The 22,442-nt window shown below is 45.6% G+C and overlaps 1 protein-coding gene across 1 annotated transcript in view; it reads right to left on the reverse strand.

Moving 5' to 3' along the window:
* The window catches only part of Dip2c (disco interacting protein 2 homolog C), a 201,761-nt gene that overhangs the window by 94,169 nt on the left and 85,150 nt on the right, over positions 1–22,442 (reverse strand). Inside the window, exons 10-17 of the mRNA XM_048812597.1 lie at positions 20,905–21,015; positions 14,651–14,774; positions 14,197–14,306; positions 13,919–14,021; positions 11,809–11,873; positions 8,615–8,708; positions 8,362–8,481; positions 7,071–7,185 (exon numbers count right to left, since the gene is read on the reverse strand). Coding sequence (XP_048668554.1) covers positions 7,071–7,185; positions 8,362–8,481; positions 8,615–8,708; positions 11,809–11,873; positions 13,919–14,021; positions 14,197–14,306; positions 14,651–14,774; positions 20,905–21,015 — 842 coding nt within the window. The remainder of the gene's footprint in view (positions 1–7,070; positions 7,186–8,361; positions 8,482–8,614; positions 8,709–11,808; positions 11,874–13,918; positions 14,022–14,196; positions 14,307–14,650; positions 14,775–20,904; positions 21,016–22,442) is intronic.

Raw genomic sequence — 22,442 nt, forward strand, 5'->3', positions numbered from 1 at the left:
TGGGGCCACCGGTGCAACAGCCACCAAGCCTAGCTTTGCCAGTCTTTTCGATTTCTGTCTTCAGTCTGAATATTCTCGGCTTCCTTCCATTTTCCATTTGTTGTGAAAGATCCTTGCTTCTTTCGAGATCAGCATGGCATCGAGAAGCACGCCTACACCACGAGGCTGACAGGCCTACTTTCGTTTCATGATTAAGACCTTCATTTCCTGCACAGTTTTCTACTTTTAACTAACTATCACTTTTGGCATAAAGCTCCAACAGCTTCTTCAGCTCATGCATGGTGACCACTCCAAACCCCACTCCCTAAGGCCTCTTGCAGTTCCAACAGTGTACTCTGCCAGGGCTATACATAAACACACAGGTCCTTTCTTTCCTTACTATTACCTGTTAAGAACAACTGTGGACTTTTTTTTTTAAAGCTATACTTTCTACACCATCTTTTCACCATAGCAGAGATAAGCAAAACCACACAGGGCACGATGGATGTAGGGCTTGCCTCTTGTGGGGAACCTGCCATTGTCAGGCCTGGCCTGCACCCGTGCCATTTGTGAGCGTGCTTGGGTGGTGGGACTCAGGTGTACACAGAAGAGAGACACGGAAGCTCAAAGAGACTGGGTCTCCTTTTCCTTGGGTGCTGAGTAAGCTGCATGTATGCGCCACTGTTTTGACAGTCACCTGCCATGGGAGATCAGATGTGGAATTTTCCACCTGCACCATATCAGTGTTCAAACATTTTCAAATTCCAGAGCATCTTGAATTTCATGTTTTTGGACTAGGGATGCTCAACTTGTGTAAGAATATTGCCCTCAAGTTGCCATAATATAGTTAAACTCACCAAGTCAAATAAGGAAGCAATAACCTTAGCTTAGCATTAAAATTGGTCTCTTCTGTATATTTTTCAAGGCCCTTCCTTATTTTATGTGAGTTAAATCAGAAGGGACACACTATCACTGTTTCTCCAGTGTGTCCATGACACACACAGGGCCAAGCTAGTGGGTGTGGACACAGAAGCCTATGATCATGAGCTATGTGAGAAGTGGATACAGCAGTCTCCACAGCAAACGGTTCAAGCAATGTTATGCCACATTGCAGTGATGTGTTCTAGACTGTGTGAACATCTGTCACTTTCCTTTTGATGTGCAAGACTATGAAGAGCCATGAAGGTGGAATACTGAGGAGAAAAAATATAGCAGAGTATGCATTTGATTAAAAAAAGGTTCAGCTCAATCACTGAGGGAGGACCATCACATCAAAGCTTGAAAACCAGAGTAGATAACAAGGATGATAGGACAGGTCTGGAAAAAAATTCATGTTACTGCCTTACCTTTTTAAGTTGTAGATGGACTTGATACCTTTATTTTTTGGTGCTCAGGATCAGACCCAGTGCCTCACACATACCAGGCAAGCTCTGTACCATGGAGCCCCAGCACCTCACTTTTTGATTGCGAGTTTCATCCTTCACTGAAGGAGTTACCTACCGCCAAAACGTTTTCCCTATCAATCGATGGGTTAAGAAGAAAGAAGCATGCCCTTCCCAGCTCACCCAGGACATGAAGGGCATTAGACGAGGCCTGTTGGGGTCAGGCAGCTTTCCTTAGCGCTCCAGCAGGAGCTGCCACTCAGGACTCTGCCCCAGCTTCTCAATTGGGCCGCTATAGGCAATCTGTAGACAAAAGTGGCTGTGTCCCCAGGAAACCTCTCAAAAACAGGCACAGGCAGCCTGTCAATCCGACTTAAGGAAGCACACTCTCCCCTCCTATCCAGTGTAGTCCACAGGGCAGGTTCTACTACTATCTAGAATGATCTTTTCATTCACCTGGTGGATTGCCGAGGTGGTCGTCCCTCCCGGGGTCTCACACAAGCTTCCTGGCTTTCTTGTTCCATCCCCGCTGCCTGGCAGATAACTGAATGTTTCTGGGAAGGTCTGTTTAAAAAACAACAAAAAACCCCAACCCTAGCAGAGCCAGAAAGCAGAGGATAGCTAAGAGGAGCAGGGCCCGGGGCCCACTGAGGACAGAGACGGCCTGCTGTGGTGAGCAGCGCTGAGTGGGCCTGGAAAGAGGCGGTCCTCCCTGGAAAGAAAAGGCTCTCGATACCCTGTGGGTTCTCACTTTAGGATTTCTTAAACCTGAAATAGGACAAACTTCCTTCTTTATTAAACACCACTGAAAACAGGATTTGCCTAAGAAAATGTGCCCTCTTGTTGCTCTGTGTTGTGGACGGTTACGGAAAGACTGCAGGGGGCACAGGGGTGGGGGCTCGGGGCAGCATCCCAGTCACCTGTCAGATTCTCAGACCTCCTAGTAAAACAGAGGGACATTGATCAGATGTCCTCCAGGGAAAGGCTCTAGGACTGGGGTGGCCCTGCTCAGGGATGTGGTCCTTGCAAACAGTAAAAGGGGCCAAGACCAGGACAGACAGGCCTTCGGGCAGGCAGCACAGAACATCTGCTTAGGGGGAGACCTTGGCCATGAGACAGAGGCAGGGCGAGGGGGAGGTGAGAGAAGTCCCCATGGATAACACAGGAGTATCCTCCATGAGAGGCCATTTCTCTATTCCCACTCTACTGTAGTCACTGGATGAAGTGCCATTTCACTGAGAAAAATGTAAGGCAAAATCCTTTATAAAGATTTTCTCACTTGGATTTTCAATGGAAGAGACCAAGTTCCAGCATACAGGCAGAGATTGATTTTTCAAAAACATTCATCAGTTGGGACAGATATTTGTTCTAAAACAGTTGGCCCGTTATTCCATAATCACTTCACATTGGCTGAACACAAGGATTCTATCTGCTCTTCTATTTCCAGAGATGATGGGGTGACGTGCCTGTGGGAGCAGATGATCGATCACCTATTTCCTGGCAGGAAGACACCTGCTGTAGCATCCACTCTTGGTCTTATTATATTTCTGTATCACTTTCACATTATTTTCTCTTTTCCATGGGTATATAGAGTCTACAGAAATGATAACTGTTTCCTGTAGCTCCCTGTGGTGATGGGCACCAAGCGCCCAGGAAGCACCAGCTGGCACCAGACATCTGCAGCCTGGCATGTCGAGAAGACCAGCAGTAACCACAGCTATGAGTATGAGTGACAGCCCAGGAGGAGACCCAGCTCTTGGAGCCGTCCAACACAGCAAGGGCAGAAGGCTTGTTCAGAACCAGCAGAGGAAAAAAACACAAGTTGTGAAGCTTATGAAAGGTTTGTGCTAAAACCAGCTCAAGATCAAAAACTGACAGTTTGATTCTCCTAGTCACAAGCTTTTTCTGTTTTAATCCATTATCTTTGAAGATAGTTGAACTTAAGAAAAAAAAAAGGTGAATTTGTAGAAAGTAGGTGAGCATTTTGCCAACAAGGTAATCAGGCAAAAACTCAGCCAAGGTGATACCATCATATATTTCATTTTCTTCCTGGTTGGCATTACTTAAAACACAAGGTCTAAATTAGAGCAGATTCTTTTTCATGTTTCGGTGATTATGTGAAAATGCATCCTAATGTTATATATAACTAGAAAGAGAAGCTTGCAGATGTACATAATAGATTGGTAATTACCAGAGACTAGGGTGGGAGGACTCGGCACATGTTGGTCAATGTATATTAAATTTGAGTTAAGCAGGAAGAAAATGTTCAGGAGATCCACTGAACAACACTGACTACGTTTACTAGAGATGAGTTTTATACTCGAAATTGGCTAAGAAAATAGATTGTAAATGTTCTACTAGGGAAAAAAAAAGGTATGTCACATAGTGTGTATATATATTCATTAGCTGAATTTACTGGTTCCACAATGTATTAAACATGTTTTATACCTTAAATATATATAATTTTTATTGATATTTAAAATATAAAAATATTTTCCAAGCATTTTAAATTATATTTAAAGGAAGAATAAGTAGATTGAAATGAGTTTCAATTGATAATATTTGAAATTCAAGATATTTGATTTTATATAAGTTTTCTTTGGAAAGTTTGATGATTTCTACAATTTTGTGATTTTTTAATTAAATATTTTTAGCTGTAAATGAACACAATATATTTTTGTGGTACCAAGAATCGAACCCAGTGCCTCACACATGCTAAGCAAGTGCTCTACTACTGAACCACAACCCCAACCCCAATTTTGTGAGTTTTTGACATCTAACAGTTCACTTCTCATAGATCACAATTCACCCAGCTTATGATGGAAGTGTATAATTGAATGTTCTTTGGATGAATCTCACCAAGGAGGTTGACAGCAGTTTAAGATACAACAAATACCACACATCAAAAAATAAATAAAACACATGGTAGTGAAAACAAATGGTGTTCTTTAGAGACTGATGAACTGAACGTTTTGGTGACTGTCGGGAGCTACTCTGGATGCAGATGCCTTTAAGTCCTGATGCACGGGATTCTGAACAATTACTGTGCCCCACAATAACTTGGGCTTTAACTCCACTCTGATAATGAGGTGTGACTCCAGGAGTAGGCGTCACCCAGTGGGCTTGAGTTATGGCACCTGTTCCTTTGTAATCCCACCCCTTTGCCCTTTTGGGGTTTGAGTGTTCCATGGAACCTCCCCTTGTGTTTCCCCTATATAAGAATTCCAGTGGTGCTTTCTCTTTCCATGGACCCTTAAGGTTGGAGAGCCATCACAGATTTTTAAAGGTACTTCTGTGTTTGCGTTCTTTCTTAAGTTATTGGAATAGTCAGATTTTGTGAACCCAGCATTAGGTCGCCAGCTAGGATAGACGGTGATAGGTGACGATCTTTTATAACATCCAGCACCCATGATAAGAGCTCACTTCCCTGAACCACTGCTCATGAAGGGAACTCTACCACTGCCAGCTGCGAATGGAGGCCACAGGGCTTAGTTGTGTCTGTCCAACCTGCTCTGCTTCTAGGCTTTTCTACCAGTCATGTGGGAACAATTGGCAAGAGCTCCGGGACACAAGAGCAAGCGCCAGACAGTGGTCAGTGTGCAGGAAGTCAGAGGAGGGGTCTGCCAACAGAAGCCATGCTTTTCAAAAGCACTGGCTGAAGGACCATCCGTGAAGGTCACCTGATCACACTCCCGTTGCTCATAGATACAGCTAGTCACCACACTTAGAGCAGGTTCAACTCCGTAAGAAACGGTCTGGAAGTTGTTCAATCCACACTGCTTATTCCTGAAGGAGCCTCACGCTTTACGAAATCATAGAACTATGATTCCCAGCCCGCTTACGGTTTTATGGACCCAAATAACACAAGCAGATTCTTTTTGATACTCATCATATTGTCCATTGGCTTTATGCTCAAGTACCACTAACTGTGGGGAAAAGCCTCTCAGGCTACACAAGCTACACTTAGTAAACACCTGCGGCTTAATTTGTATACTATTGGTCCTAAATTTCTAATCTCGTTCAAGAAATACTTTGAGACTTTTAAGGACAAGATTAAAAATTCTTTGCTCATCCCTTTTTCCTCTGCCAAGCAACTCTTACCAGCACTGAGAGTACATTTTTAGGAAAAGCAAATCATTTGATCATAACTATGTGTTGTTGCCATTTAGCAGAACTGGGGGATCTTAAAACACAGACATGGAGAAAATTTAGGGATTAACAAATTCAATTCACTCATTTTCTGGTAGAAGAAACCGAGGCCTTGGAGCCAGGGTTTCCTCTGGGGTCGTGTGGCCAACCACCAGCCAGACTGGGTTCAAATCCTGAGCCTCGGCCTCCCTCAAATGTGTTGAAGCTTCTTCTTTATCTGTGCTAAAGTGCCCAAATTAGTCACATTTTAAAAATGATCTTGGAAGAACATAATCATGATGGTAAATCTGCTTCACTGTATAACCCTAAGTATGTTTTATACTCAAAGGTCAAATAAAAGCTGCAGAAAGTAATTCTCAGAGTACCTACAGTACGATCCTCCTAAAAAGTGAAGATTGGATTCTGGCTGATGGTACTGTGTTGCATCACGTACTTAAATGACGTGAAAGATTGAATTTCTGATTCAACCAAAAGTAAAATCAGTTTTCAAATTTTCAGTGACACAATCTAGTTAATATTTCACTAACATCCAAAGCATTAGAAGTTTTCTTATTTAAGGACACGCTTCCTGTGAATACTTTTGGAAAGTCCAATCTTTCAGTCACACAGAACTCACATATTTTATGTGAATTTTTTTTGATCATCCAGTCATAATAGAGCACATTTGTGCTACATGACATAGAACCTAACTGGAGATGAAACTCAAACACTGAAAACTCATGTTACAATTTTCAAATATTTACGAGATGCAGGCCTTTCTTACATTGGTGTTGATAACTGAGTGCTGAAGGGATGATTGACAGCCAACTCCAGTTAATGAGGATGATCAAATAGCCTGACCAATACCCATTTTTGAGACTATTTACTGTGTTGAACACTTCTCACCTCATTCTGAAAGAATACATTTTATATCCCCATTAACCACTTCCCTCCCAAGCTCTGTGGTTCTGAAGCAGCTCAGTGACTCATGACCAAGGACACTGTGAAGAACATGAACTGGGAAAGTGCCCCAGGAAGTTGGATGCCCAAGCTGTGGTGTGTTTGCTCATCATAGACCCAGGAGCTCTTGGATGTGCCACCACCACACTGCTCCAAAGCTTGGCCGACCAGTGTTCTTTGAAGTGCAGCATCACAGAGGGCAGAAAGGGAAGACAACGCTAGAAAACGGCAGGCAAAGGCCTATATGTGGCCGCAACCATCTCACCTCAGCCCACGCACATGCCATTCCATCTCCCAATTAAGCCCAAGACTCTCACACGCCAACAAAAACCAGTGTGACCTGCAAGGACAAGATAGTACTGCTCCACATACTCAAAGAGCTCTACTTACTCAGGAATTACAATGAAACTGGAGAGAGTGAGAAACGTTTTTCTAACTCGAGAATCTAGAGGACTCACAAGAATCCATACCAGCATGAGAGAGAGATGAACCCATCCTGAAGAGGGTAGGTCTAGTTTTTATTCTCACACTGAGCACTGACTCATGATTCCCAGGTCTCTATGGGCTGCTTAATTAGGACGGCTCTCTACACTGCCCATGGTAACTGAGGTGACCCAGTACCTCCGGATGGCCACGGTGAGGGCCTCTGGTGAGCTGGCACACGGACAGATGACCTCCTGACGAAGGCCTTTACTCTGGAAGACATTGAGAAACGCATCACAAGAAGAAATAGACCCTGGAGGGGGGGAAAAGGGACAAGGGTCAGACAGCTGTAGCACTGGGGCCAAATTTAAAATATTCTAGAATATAAAACAGTTTTGAAATGATTTTGGTACACATGGATTTGGATCATGGAGAAACAGTTCAAGTTATTCTTTATGTTTCAAGGAAAATATTCTAAAAATCTGAAATCCAGATTTTTTAAAAAAGCAACTTCTACGCCTAAGACATTTTTGCTTATTTTAGCAACTTTTCTGAAACTGGTTCCTCCATGGTCAGTACATAAGTTTTGAAAAATGCATTAATCTAAAGTAAATGAAGCGAACTCTCCTTTATATTAACTTGGATAAGACTCAAGTATAATTAATATATCAACTGAACTATTCTCAAATTCAGAATTGCTTTGCTTTATAAAAGATATATTGTTCTGAGCATTATAGATTAATATAAATTACTTATTCAATAAGCTCATGTTTACTGAATTATTTCATAAATGAAAGGCTCAAGTGCAAAACTAAGTTGCCCATTTATAAGCCCACGCTGGTACGTCAGGCTTTAAGAAAGCGTAGGCTACTACTATAACTTACAAATACTTAAAGGTGCACAGCTCAATTCACCTCCATTCAATCAACTGGCTGCTGGCTTTAGGTACTGTTCTCACAAAAGAAGCTACCTAGATTTTAGTTTCTTGAGTAAAGTATTTCTCTAATATTAGTATTATTCTATGACAGTGCTAATTTACTTCATCTGGGAATTTGTTATAGGATTTGATAATGAAATTTCATTAAAAATGACAAACTTACTGATCAATGTAACTACACTAAACCATAAAATAAGCAGTATTTCTTGAGCCCTTATGACATGCCAAGGGACTATACTTAGGTATTACTTCATTTAATTCTCATGAAACTATGATTTAGGTAAAATTTTATACCTGAATTAAAAAAGGAAGTTTTGCTATGAAAGCAGGATGTGCCATGAACCTCAGGACTGTGCTCCTGCAAACACCTTGCCCTTGCCCATTTACTGGACCGCCCTTAACAGCATGGAGTTACACTGGCTGGCTGTTTTAAGACAATTTCTTAGACATGCTAAAGATTACAAAAGAAATCAATGAGCCAAGGAGGACACCTGGGAAAAAGGATCCTGACCACGTGCCCATCTTTCAAGTCACAGTGGACTCTTCACTTACAGGGATTTGCTCCGTCGGCCACTATGAGCATGCGGAGAGAGGAGAGGTTGACATCTCTTTGATCTCTGTGGGCCACCAGTGCCCAGTGCATGTCCCTTGACTTCACACATGCCACTTTTGCTACAAAGAAAGGCAGAGGTTATGGCGTGTCACTATCAGGCCATCTGATATTCAAAAAGAGGTAATGGAGAGATATGGGGATGGTGAATCTTCTCAGTCACCAAGACCCCCACGAGGCGCAGGGGAGACCAACCTTTGTACTGGCAGACCTTCTGGATCCAGGAGAGGGGGTTTACCTTCATCAGCGAGTATGGGATGCTGATCACGTGCATCATGTTCATGACGCTCTGAAATCAAGGACAGACACATGTGAGGGGTCAGTGAGGAGGGGTTACCAGAGGCAAAGGCTGCTTCTCTGCAGCAGGTAGCACCTCTACTAAACCAAGGCAGCAGCCAAAGGGACAGACTCAGGAGCTTCACCTAGGCACTTGAGGTGACAAGCACAAGAGAGCTTTGGTTGGGCATGGTGGGAGCCAGCTGAAGCAAGGCTCAACACCACTGGGCATGTGCCCTTTGGGAAGGTGACTTCCCAAAGGTTAGCTCAGTCTCCCTGCTACTGCTCTTTCTAAACTACTCCCGATAGTCAAAGAATTTAAGGGCAAACCCTTAAGAAAATATTTTGCTTAAAATAACACAAAAACACATTTCTCCAAAGATGATACATCAATGGCTGATAAGTTACACATATTCTGGCACTATTGGTGGCAATGTATGTTGGCAGGGCCACTGTGGAAAATGGTATGGAAATTTCTCCAAGAGGTAAAGACAGAACTAGCACGTTGCATGGCACACAGCATGACTGGGTACATGTCCAAAGGAAATGAAGTCGGCGCATTGCTGAGACGTCTGCCCTTATGTGTGCACAGCAGCGCTACTTGTAATAGCCAGGATACAGAGCTGACGTGGGTGCACATCAACTGATGAACAGATGAAGAAAATGGAGTATATGTTTGCAAGGGAAAATTATTCATCTCTAAGAATGAAATCCTGTCATTTGATGGCAACATGGATGGTATTATGTTAAGTGAAATAAGTTAGGCACAAGGAATTCTGCATGTTCTTAATCACGTGTGGAAGCCAATATCCCATCTCAAAGCAGAGACTAGAACAGCAGTTTCCAGAGGCTGGGGAAGATATAGGGGAAGGAGGGGGATAGAGATGACTACTAGGTATAGGATGCCGCTGGCTGGGAGGAGTAACTTCTCACATTCTATAGCCCAGTAGGATAACCAGGCAACAACCAAATACTTGAAAATAACATGCAGAGAATTTTAATGTTGCCCATAGAAAGAAATGATATACGTCTGAGTGACAGATATGCCAATTACCCTGAGATGACCTTTACACATGAAATTACATGTACTGAAGGGCCACATACTGCATCAAGTATGCCATGTGTCAATTAGAAATACATGCACTAAAACCCCATTTCATTGAATAATCATTCATACCAAACTTTATTCTTTCTAGGGTATTACAGTTTTTTATTTCACAAAATTTATTTTGTGAATTAAATATTACACTGAAACCTTGGCATGGAGGGAAGCTGTCTCAATCACACTCGGTCCTCCTTTCTGCCTTGCTAATGTAGATCAAGACTACCCAGGAGCCATTTCTTCAAAACAGACAGGCAAGAGCAGCTTTAAAACAAGTGGCCAGTGCCTCCACGCTGCAGTCAGCATGGCTCGCCTCTCGGGCGCCCGTGGCACCTGCTGCCAACTCACAGGGACCGCACACACAAGGCCAGTCCTTTCTGGCTGCCTGGTGTGTTGGGGGAAGAGGAGCTGCTTCAATGGTGGGACCTCTGAATGAAAATCCAGCATACACCCTTCCCTGTGCTGCTGACCAGCCCACACTGAGGTCACCGACTGTCCAGGCTGCTGTAGAGCAGGCATTGCTACCTTGTCAGAAAACTGCCTGGCTGTGGACGCGCTGACTGCCAACTACAGCAGCAGGAAGCTGGGACGGCAATAGCAAGCAGGGAGACACGATCAACCAGGGAGCCACTTCAGCAGAGGAGGTGACACTATTACAGAGAGATGAAAAGCAAGACCATCCTGGGTAACCATAACCAGAAACGTGGTGCATCCAGCGACGGGGTGACCCATTGCCACAACAGCATCCTCTAAGCGTCACCCACATCCACGGGCTGTCGTTCTGACTCCCTCAGCAAACTTTTGTTGCCCAGAGGCACATGACACTTGCCCAAGTCACAGCTACAGAAGGGAGGGCTGTGCCCCGAGCCAGGTTCTGATGCCAAAGTCCATGCTCTTCCCCTCTATACCAACCGCACCCAATGTGGCAGCATTCGCAACTGTGTTTCTGCATCTCAGCACTTAAGGATATACAGACGCTAGAAATGAACTGTTCTACAGCAGAGGCCAGGGGGCTGGCCTGGAGTTGCAAACAGTTGGCCTATGAGATACCTACATGTTCTTTATATCATTTCCGGCTTATGAAGAAATAAAACTTTTTCTGTACTCAAATGTCCATTGCTCATGCAAAAATGACTAGATTTTCTACTTTAGGAAAGATGGGACCTTTCACAAGAAAAACAAGTGAAAGTTAACATAGAGGAAACAGACATGGAGAGATTCTAAGCAGGGACACATCACATATTTTAAGTGTCAAGAACACTTTAAAATTTTTTTTGAGAGAATTTTTTTAATATTTATTTTTTAGTTTTCAGTGGACACAACATCTTTGTTTGTATGTGGTGCTGAGGATCGAACCCGGGCCGCACGCATGCCAGGCGAGCGCGCTACCGCTTAAGCCACATCCCCAGCCCCCAAGAACACTTTAAATAAAGCTACTTCTCTTATCAGAGGTGCCCTCACTAGTGTTGCCATCAGTCACCAAGTGGCACTAACAATGAAACAAACATCCTTGCAACTTGTGCTGGGTTTTCCTCTTAAAGGGGAGATTGTGAAAGCTGTCCCCCCCATAGAAAATGGATCAGCAGATCCCTAAACATCCATAAACACCAACTAGAGAAAGAACACACACAGAACATGCTGGGTGGATAAAGTGCGTGGAAAAGCCATCTAAATATGAATAGGACATTGATAACATTACTGTGGAACCTCAAAAGCCCCAAGTAAGGGAAGAGAGATGGTGAACTCCAGATGGGCCCTCAAAGGCCACCCTGGAGTGGTAACCTCATGGTGGGTCCAGGACTCAAGCATATAGCTGCCGAGCCCGGCTGGATTTCTAGTGCTGTTGTGAGCAACCTCAGGGGAGAAAAAGACTCCCAATGATGATAATTTTCTTCTTCATAGTGGGGAAAGAAAGGACCCTGCGAACTCTGCCCATACACAAACCAGCTTGAGCTCTGACATGGGGTACACTGAAAGGACAGGCAGCGAGGGTTGGGGTGTTTCCACTTACTGTCAGGATGCCGTGCCAGAGCCCCACATCCTTCTTGAAATCTAGCACGTTCACGATGGTTTCAGCTGCACAAAAAAAAGAAGTTACAAGGGTTATGACTGAGCTACACCGACAGAGATGCTAAAAAAACCCAATATCGACTCAGGGGGAGATAAAGGATCTTACAAGACTATCAATTTAGTACAGCTCTGAAGAAATTCTGCAGCTCTCATCCAGACCACAGCAAGCGCTGGCTGGGCCTGAAGTGTTTCCAGGGCAATATTCTGACACACAAGTGAGCAGCATTAGCAACCCACACCGTCACTGGACGACTCTCCACCTGTGCATTTCTGCCCTCCCTGTTTTCTTTTTGAAAGATTTCTTCCCCCTTCCCTCAAGTGCGCCTCTCCAGGAAGACAAGCATGCCCCATGGTCACGTGCTCTGCTTTGGGAAGAGGGAGTTTTGGGCAATGGACAGGCCTCCTCTGCTCTACCAGAGTCTTCCCGGGTCAGGGTGGGATGGGAAAGGAGGCGAGATCAGCAAAGAAAGGGATGGAGGAGGATTCAAGGATTATTGGTGAGGGGTGCTAAAAACAAAACAAAACAGGAAAAACAGTGCTAAGAACACATGGGGGAGAACAGTTACCACCATGGAATCCAGCTGCAAAGCTACAGCCAGCCATGCACGACTTGGGGCTTTTTTGTTTTTTTTTTTCCCCTTTCCTCCTCCAAATCACACTCGTCAACCCAGGTGAACAAGAGCTGCCTGTACATGGCCTGGGCCACCTCTCACTGCCCTGGGTGTTCAACAACGCCTCTATACTCCTCCTTGTACGCTCACCAAGTGTGCAGGATCACCTCTCCCGCTTCCCTTTCAGAGGCTGAAATAAGGAGGAGACCAGGCAGAGGGGCTTCCAAAATAAACATGCTCAAAGGGACATCCTAGATTCCTTTTCATAAGAAAACTTCTGTAGAGAAATGTATACATATTATGATATTACACATAAATACTCCATATTTATTATACACTATGGAAATATTACATATATCCCTGGCTCCCCAACTCCCCAAGGGTGAAGCCCTGAACCTTGAAGACATCAGGCCCAGGGTACAGCTCATGAGGTGGTGAACTGGGCAGTGGCAACCAGTCCCCAGGCCAAAAGGGCTGCAGACCAAACAAACAGGACCTCCCCGTGAGACAAATGAGTCATTTTAAAAAGAGTAATTATCAGAAGGAAGTGGAGACAAAGCCAACAGTAGAAAAAAGAGAAGCATTTTAGTCTAAAGAAAGGTTCCACCAAGGGCATCTTCAGTGTCAGTGTGTGGACATCTGTGGAAGCCACACCCTCTATGAGAACCCAGGCGGTAAGCCAAATGGCTTGAGGGACCCACTTGAACACTTTCTTCTGCGTCCCACCTGGAGCTGTTACCAAGGTTGCTCCTACTCACTGTGGCTCTTGGCCTCCCATGACAATGCCACTCAGAGCAAGGAAAATACACTACAGACCAACCACTCCCACTGCTGAAGTCCACACCCGAAGAGCTCAAAAACCACCCTCAGAGGTGCTTGTGCCAAAACACAGGAACTTAAAACAAAATACGCCCCATTTGTAAGAACACACGAGCAGCCAGAGATGGAATCCATGGTGTTAACTTTTATGGGCTGGAGCAGGTCCCCCCAAATCCACAGGGGAAAGGCCACCCATATGACCATGTTTGGAGCTAAAGTCTATAATCAATGCTAAGTGAGGTCAGAGGGTGGGCTCTGATTGACAGTCTGGAAAAGCGTGAGAATCCCTCTTCAGAGACGCACACAGAGAAAAGGCCATGTGGAGATACGTGGAGAGGGTGTCAGGTACAAACCCAGGAGATGCCCCTCTAGGAATCAACCCTGCTAGCACTGACCTTGGACTTTAAGCCTCAGAACCACTCTTTCTACTGTGTAAGCTGGACATGTGCAGCCCTCTGTTATGGCAGTGAAGCTAATCTACTAACAATTCATTAAGTTAGGCCGGGCACAAGCAACGCCACTCTCTCAATAGTAGGAGCAACATGGGCTGGCTCCTCTCAGACATCCCTGGTCAACAGGACATCCCACAGAAGATCCAAGGTCCCGGAGCCTCATCCACACCTTCTGTGTAGCCGCATGCCTGTGTGAGCGCCTGGCAGTGTGTCAGCAGCGCGATCCTCGTCACCGTCACACCCAGCACACTTCCATCCTTACACGTCTTGTACTAAAATGAGACAGAAAATGCATAGACACGAGGTGCCAAGAGGCAAAGTCCTGATCCACATGCATCAGCTTCCCCAGGTGTCAGAGGTGTGGGGTGTCTGGCCGCTGGCGCTGGAAGTGCACATCTGTTCCCAAAGCACACACCCAGGCCCGCCAGGGGACAGTGTTCCACTTACCTCAATGTAAGCGGTGTCGTTATTTGCGTCTTTAATGTGTGGGAACCAATCTCGAGGAGGTTTAGAGAGGTGTTTTGACTCTGTGACAAACCACAGCAGCTTTGGCCAACCTTGCAAATAAATGACAAATTCCTTTTAAGTAAGAAGTACCCAGGAAATAGGTCTGGAGACTCTCTCCCCACTCGTGTGGCATACTTTCAAACACCACTTCAGGTTAGATGGAATCTCTGACAATTTGGTATGTCATCAAATCTCAGACATCAACAAAAGAGAACCCAGGCCACCGCCAGTCAGATGGCATCACCCATGGGCCGATGAGCTGCTTGTGTTATCAGACTTCAAGATGAGCAAACGGAGGTGCCTGGATCCTGTGGGGCTTTTTTCCTCAAGTGAAGAGCCCATTGCAACATGAAGGACTCGGGAAGAAGGGACTCTCAAAGCCTCCTCAGCGTACCTTTAAACTGTGGGATCTCTCCTGTCGGGCTTTTTGGCAGTCCTTTGTGACAGGCATCGCTGGTCAAGGCTACAGTAACTCCACAGCTTCCAAGCAAGAAGCCTATCTGCTGGCTGCCTGCATCCTGAGAGGGTGACAGAGAGAGAAGAGATAATCTGAAACATGGCTCTAGTCCCAGTTAAAGCACAGCCTGACCCTACATTTAGGGGAAGGTGAACTGACTTCCCCAAGTTGCTTCTTCCTTCCTGAACAATTAGCTAGTAATTCAGATGGGCTTGGGAGTCCAGAGAACTGGGTCCAATCCCAGCCCTGACATTTGCAAAGCAAATTAGCTTGGTTGGACTGTTTTCTCAACTGTAAAATGGGGATAAACAAGCAAACTCATATAGGTTTGCCTCTGGGGACAAATGAGAGGAAATGTACAGTGCTCAGCACATGGGTGGCCCCTGGTGGGTCTCTTTGAGAGACTGTCATGATTGGCCCCTCTAATTTCTAAGACTGATTGCAACACTTGATCATTATGGAGGAGAGAAAGGGCCAAAAGAACCCTGTTTATTACACTAATGCCAAGTACCTAATTTTTAAATCCTCAAAAACAGAAGATGCAGATGATACATCTAGTGGGGGTACACTTGTCAGAGTCACCTTCAGTGGAGGAATGAAGAGCTGGGTCACCTTTCCCACCCCGAGAAGTAACCAACAAACTAAAATGGCACAGTGCCAGGCCTTCAACTCTGCAGACAGGAAGGCCCAGGAAGCCACCGCGTTGCCAGTACCGACTCTGGAACGTCACATCTGAGCACACACTGCAGATGAGGCCCTCCCCAGCTCCAGCTGCAGAAGGAACTGCCACCCTGTGTGAGTTTTATTGCCCATTACTTCCAGCTGCCCTACAGAAAGATAAATGTGCAGCAGAGTCACTTCAATTCAATTTTCTTACTCCCACCAGTCACACTGGCTGTTGCTTTGCAATTGTTTGATTCAGAAAATAAAACCCAAGCTCCAAAGTAGCCAGAATTTCCCAGCAATAAAAATGTCCTAATGCAGTGAATGAGTCATGGCTGCATCGCCCAGATGGCTCCGTGTGGGCCCCCAGCAGGAGCCCAAGCACAGCCTGCTGGCCATGGGTGCAGCAGAGGGCCTGGCTCCAACTACACCCATGCCAGCCCCAACAACAGGAAACCAGGGGACAAAGCACAGTGTTTTCACCTGGGTAAATAAAGCAGCATCACAATTTCAAAGCTGTAGTTTGTCAGAAGTTTAATCAATACTATTTTTTAAATTTTTTTTCCTTTAGATGTAGATGAACATAATATATTTTTATTTGGTGCTGAGAATTGAACCCAGTGCCTCATGCATGCGAGGCAAGTGCTCTACCACTGAGCCACAACCCCAACCCTGATCAATACTATTCTTATTGTCCATTTAAATCTGCAGCGAGCACACGTCTCTTCAGGGTATCTTCAAGGAGCAAAGACCAACAAACAAGATGTGTGCACTCTAAACCCTGAAAGGGGAGGGAGTTCTGGGCCTCAGTAGAGGGGGACAGTCCCCATCTTAGGGACATTCCCAGAGCACTCTTCCCTTTGGCAATGCTTTTTCAAGGGGACTCATAATCGGGCATGGCAATGTGAAGGGGAGCGGCTGGGTCAGTCATCCACAGCAGCATGCAGTGACCAATTAGACACTGGCAGGCGGCCGTAACACTCAGGCCTCCTGGCCCAGAGTCCTGCCTCCCTGGCACTCTGTCCTCCTAATATCCACACATGATTTAATCCCATAAGTGATAAAGCCATGTACAAAAAGAGACCCAAGACTAAGCGAGGGAGCCCACGCGGGACGGAAGGAGGCCGCTGCAGTCAGTGTGGAGTACGGACCTCATACCTGCTCCTCTTCAACTCCTTCCAGAAAGCCCTCTCCGGGCCCAGCAGACAGGCCTTCAGAAGACCTCTGCACCTAGCTCCCGGCAGCCCTCTCAAGCAGCACCTACCAGGCCTGTCCCCACCCCAGACAGACACCTAGAGCCAGCCCCTCAACACACATCACAGCATGTACCAGGGGACCCTGAGCACACTGGCATCAGAAAAAGGGCCTGGCTGTCTCAGCACAGACCCTGAGGACAAGCTACCCAGCTGCCCTCCAGCCAGCAGCCACAGATTCCCAGAATACATCAGGTCCCCATGCTGTCTCTGGAAGGGTGCTACCTGCCCTCCTGACAGATCCAAGGCTACCCAGGGAAACAGCGAGACATCCTAGGAATGATGTGAATGAAAGGAATCCCCCTACGGATGCGCACCAGGGCTCCGAAATCACTACGTCACTTCCCACATATTTCTCCCCAGCACACCTGTCTTCCACAGGCAGTTTCTTTCTGGGATACAGGCTGATGCACTGCCACTCTCAGAGGGGAGTAGGGTGGGTGCTGGTGCTACCACTATCTCCCTAATGTTGCCAGCAAAGGCAGGTGATCAGCCTCTACCACAAAATCTCCTTGATGACTTGTTTTCTCTGCTAAAGAAAAGCTATAAACCCGAGTTCACAATTCTCGTTTTCAGTGCTTTGCCAAAATATAAAGGGTTGACTGATGCTACTTTCTAAAAAGTTCTTCCTTGTACATGATTGGCCTGGCAATGATTCCTCAAGCAGTCACATTAGGCTGGTTTGGATATGTCACTGGATCCCACCCAAGCCTCATTCAGAAAGCATCCACAAAAGGGTTCTCTGACCAACATAGACAACACAAGCTCATGAAGTCACCCCTCACCCCACATGAACTCATTTTGGATGTGTAGCACTCAAACTGGTAGTGTTCGTCCAATCTCCTCCTTTGCCTACTCAAATTGCCAACTTCACAGTTTGTCAGCTCTTAGGAGACGGCATAAAATAATGGTGAGATCAATGAAGAAATGAACCTTAAACGATTTTACACACACAAGTAGACACGTGCAGATGAGTACACCCATCCATTTACATGTGCACCCACATCTGTGCCTACACAAATGAGCACACATGCACACACACACAAAGGCCCAACACAAAACACTAAAATTTATGATTATGGTAATGTAACCAAGTGGAGTAAATAAATTGGTAAGAGAAGTTTTCCTTACAATACTATGATACACTCATCAATTAATTTTTTTGAGGGAGATGCTGGGGGTTGACCCCGGAGTCACTTTACCACCGAGATATATCCTGGACTTTTTCGAAACAGGGTCTTGCCAAGTTGCCTAGGCTGGCCTTGAGCTTGCAATCCCAGTTCAGCCTCCTGAGACACTGGGATCATGGGTGCCACCTCACTTGGTGATTAATGTATTTTGGCCACACATTTAAAACTGCACTTATGATGGAAATTTAGAACAGACGGAATTCCATGTGCTCAGCATCAACAGTTACCAAAGTTTGGCTAATCTGGCTTCACCAATTATCCCCAGTAAACATACACCCACCCATACACATATGCTTGCACAAATCTCCACACACACAAGTAGATACGTGCAGATGAGTACACCCATCCATTTACATTTGCACCATCTGTGCCTACACAAATGAGCACACATGCACAGGCCCAACTATATACTTGCTCGATCACATGAACATCCATACAATACCCCTAGGAGTATGTGAACATAAACCCCACATGCCAGCAGTCCTGCTCACCACACTTGGCTGGGGAGGGGGTGTCTCCCTGGAGCTGCCCTCCCCACCCAGAGGAGGCCTTTACCCCATCCCCACAGCTTCTCAGCCCCAGTCCCTTGCCCCCAACTCGTGGTCCCCAATATCCTAGAGCTCTCTACACGTTTCCTCTATCAAAACGCCATCTTGACCACTCACAGGAAGTTGTCAACACACACAAGACGTGGCCTCCTGTCAGTGGTTCTACTTTGACATGACGTTTAGAAACTTTAACCACTGCAAGTGATTAGCAATGTGCAGGAGCACAGGGAGTGACACCTGCAGGTGCCGGACAGACACCCTCTGCTGACTGAACAGCTCAGTAGGAGTGAACGACTCCCTGTGGCTGGTCAGGCCCTGGCACTCCCCACCACTCTGGCCCAGAAGACCTTTCATGTCCTGTTGTCCTTAGTATGTACACAGTTCAGCCCCTCCGCCTATGTGTTCTGGTCCTAAGATCAAGGCCACGAAGTGGGGCCTGTCACTCTGCATCCCAGAAAATGAGTGAGCTATAGGACAGGTGGCACTTCCCTGGCTTCCCATTCAGTGAGAGATCCCAGCCCCTGCTGTACCTCTATCCCCACTGCCCTCTGACCACAGAGTGCCTTCTGAGATGTCCCACAGCCCCAGGCCAATCCCACCCCATGCACAGTAAGACCAATGACCTCTCCTTGGGTGCACAGGGCTGTCCCAGTTAAGGGAACTGGCAGGTCTCCCTATGACAGAAGAAAGCCCTCCCCTTCTCTTGCTTATTGCTGCTCCATAGTCACACACCTGCACATCAGTACCCCCTTAGAAAGGTTGTCTGCATTTCTACCAAACTGGACTCAAAAGTTACTTTGCATTTCCTAGTATTTTTAAAATGTGGTACAGGAAAAAGTTCATGGCCCAAATGGCTGCCCCCTGGGATTCTGTGCACCACTGCTGCGGAGGCCTTTCGAATTCTGCCCTGTTTCCAGATCACAGTGTGACACCCCTGCCCATTGAGGGGCAGTATACATACTCCTCAGAAAGTCGTCTACCCCCTGTCCTCAGGTTAGGCCCCTGAGAACCTACCCTGTTCAGAAAACACCAGGCTATACATTTAAAAAGACAAATCTAATGACAGTGGTTAACTGTTGGGCATCTAGTTACTGAGCCTCAGACCCAGTCCCCACATTAGCCCAGGAGTTCCTCCACATTATACTTTGCTATTGCTTAGAAACAAAGAATTTTGAGCCTTGAGCACTAACCCTGCACAGGCTCCTTGACTTCCAGAGAGCCTCTGCCCACTAGAATACACACCAACTGAATGGTAGCATCTTGGATTCCGGGATTAGGGTAGTGGTGGGGCTGCAAGAGCCACTAGGAGTCCATGGTCATCCCACTCAAATCCCCAATTCTCACTCTTCTGCTCACAGGCTGTGAACATCCTCCGACTGGGAAGATGAGTGACTAGTGCACATCTGGGGTCCCAGTGTAAATCATGCAGGGACAAGGCACTCCCTAAGGTGGCAACGGCATCCTCAACACCCCTGCTGGAGGGGGCACTGAGGTCGGGGTAGTGGGTCCCTCCCCTGCAGCCCTGCCTCACAATGTCACATGCTTAGTGAACTCTTTAGCCTTTTAATAGGAAATTAAAATGGCAACCTCCCTGTCCATTTTCATGAGGAGCCCCATGCTCTCCCCCTTCCCATCCAAGGAGCAGAGTGTAAAACATGACCACAGAACCTGCACAGGCCCTGGAGAGTTACCCATGTGTTCCAAGAACAGCAGAATGTTTTCTTATATCCTGAATCAATAAATTTCAATGTCGGAGGAGTCACAAAGACAGGCAGGTGTTTCTTTGGAAACAGCCTGGGTTACAAGCAAGTGCTCTGCCTTTGGGATCTGAAAGGGTCAGCCTAGTTTGTTCATTACAGACGTGTAAATGAAGCCTAAGTAAATCAGGGCAGCCTCCACAGACACGTCCTCCCTCTACTCCTCTTGAAGTTGCTACAGCCCTGCTCTGCTGAACACCACCACACAACCCTACAGACTGAGAGACCAAGATTAGCCAGTAGTATACGAATAGTAGTTCACATTGGACAAAACGCTGAACATACCAAATAAGCTTATTTTAATTATAGAATTAATTATAGAACAAGATCTTATAAATCACAGGTAAACCTGAGGCTTGATCATGTCAAGAAGTCTGAACAAAACCCTCTGCCATCCACAACAAAACAGAATTAAGAAGCTATAATTTACCTGGCTCCCTGGTGCACAGGACACCTAGCCGGCTGTCAAGTGCGCATGATACTGAGAAATAGCACTCTATGGACTGACATTCCTCAGCTCAGCTGAGCGCTCTGGGAAGCTGCAAGCCCTGGCAGCTGAGTGGTGGGAGAGCATAACTGTTGCCTTTCAGAGAACTGATGAAGACCCGTTCAGAGCCTCAGGAAACAGTGACAACATGTCAGCGCATCTTAATCCACACCCAGTGGAGATGCAAGGCCATCTTAGAAACTGTGGCCTACATGTTCTTAACCCAACAGAACACTCAATTGCAACAGAGCCTGTCATTTCCCCGAGCTCACTGTGATCAATGAGTTTCTTACCTTTCTCGTAAGTGGCACTTCGATGGGCACAGGAACAACTTCTGCCAACAGGCAGCCATAGAAGGCCACCATAAATGCAGCTGGGTCATTGTTGGGGAACACCAGTGCCACCTGTGGGGATAGGCCAGGAAGGAATTGCAACATTAGCAGAGTCTCTTGCTTTCTAAGACACCACAGGATTTACCCCGCCCAGTAGTAGGATTTAAGGCCTAAATAAGGACGTCTGCTAGAATAAAAACTAAGTGCTATATATAAAGAAGCATGTTAGTGAAGCCACATAACATGTTAAATACCTGTTTAAGTGAAGGACAAGCATCAGCAACGGTCATCTATAATATAATCACCAGGATATAGCTATGTCTTTTTGTCTGTTTTCTATATCCACATAATTTTTCACACAGAAGGAACGACACTGTAACACTATTTTACTATTTCCACTGAGCTTTTAAAGTAGTTCCCTGAATTTTGATGCAACCCTCCCTATTATAACTCAATGGTTACATTACTTTTTAGTAAGCTGCTGAACAGATACTCTGGGATCCAAGCCCAGAGAAGACTCAATTCAGATCCCATATCGGTTCAGCTCAGGAACCTCATGCATAATTTTGGCCCAGGTCTTAGTTCTTACCTGAAAAATGAGAACTACAGAAAATGTATCCTCATGTCATAGTAAAGGTCAAATGAGCAAAAACTACCTGGAGAGTTTACTGTGACGCCTGGAATACCTTGTGCACGCTAATGTCCCTTATCTTTTTTCTTTTTAAACCAGTGTTTCAATATGTTCCCTAAAATTTGAATGAATAGACAGTAGTAACTTTTTTTTCTTCCATTTTTACTGATGCATTATACCTGTACATACTGATGGGATTTCTTGTTACATATTCATACACGCACACAATATAACAATAGAATGTGTCCAGTATCACTCCCCAGCATGTCTTCACTCTCCCCCTACAACCCACCCCTCGGTCCTTTTCCTCTACTGATCTCCCATTGATGGATCCTGATTACAATCAGTTATACTCTACACATATATAATATGCTAAAACACATTCTACTGTCCTGTGTATCTAAAAAAGGGAGAAAAAAATAAATGCAGAGGATGTGGAGAAAAAGGAACACTTTTTCTTGGTGGGACTAATAAATTAGTACAACCACTGTGGAAATCAGTGTGGAGGCTCCTCAAGACCAGGCATGGAACCACCACATGACCCAGGTATCCCACTTCTTGGTATTTACCCTGAAGAAATAAACTCACTCACTACGGTGATATATGTATACTTCTGTTTATAGTAACACAATTCACAACAATGAAACCAGTAGGGGTCCATCAATGAATGAATGAATAGAGAAAATGTGGTGTATATAGATACACAATGGAGTTTTATTCAGCCATGAAAAATGAAATATGGAATTTATAGTAAAATGGATGGAAGCAGAGACCATCCTTAAGCAAAATAAGTCAACCTCAGAGGTTAAAGGTCCTATGCATTCTCTGGTATGCAGAAGCTAGAGAGGAAAAAGGGTAATTAATACTT

Source organism: Marmota marmota, unplaced genomic scaffold, assembly GCF_001458135.2.
Source record: "Marmota marmota marmota unplaced genomic scaffold, marMar, whole genome shotgun sequence".
NCBI lineage: Eukaryota > Metazoa > Chordata > Mammalia > Rodentia > Sciuridae > Marmota > Marmota marmota.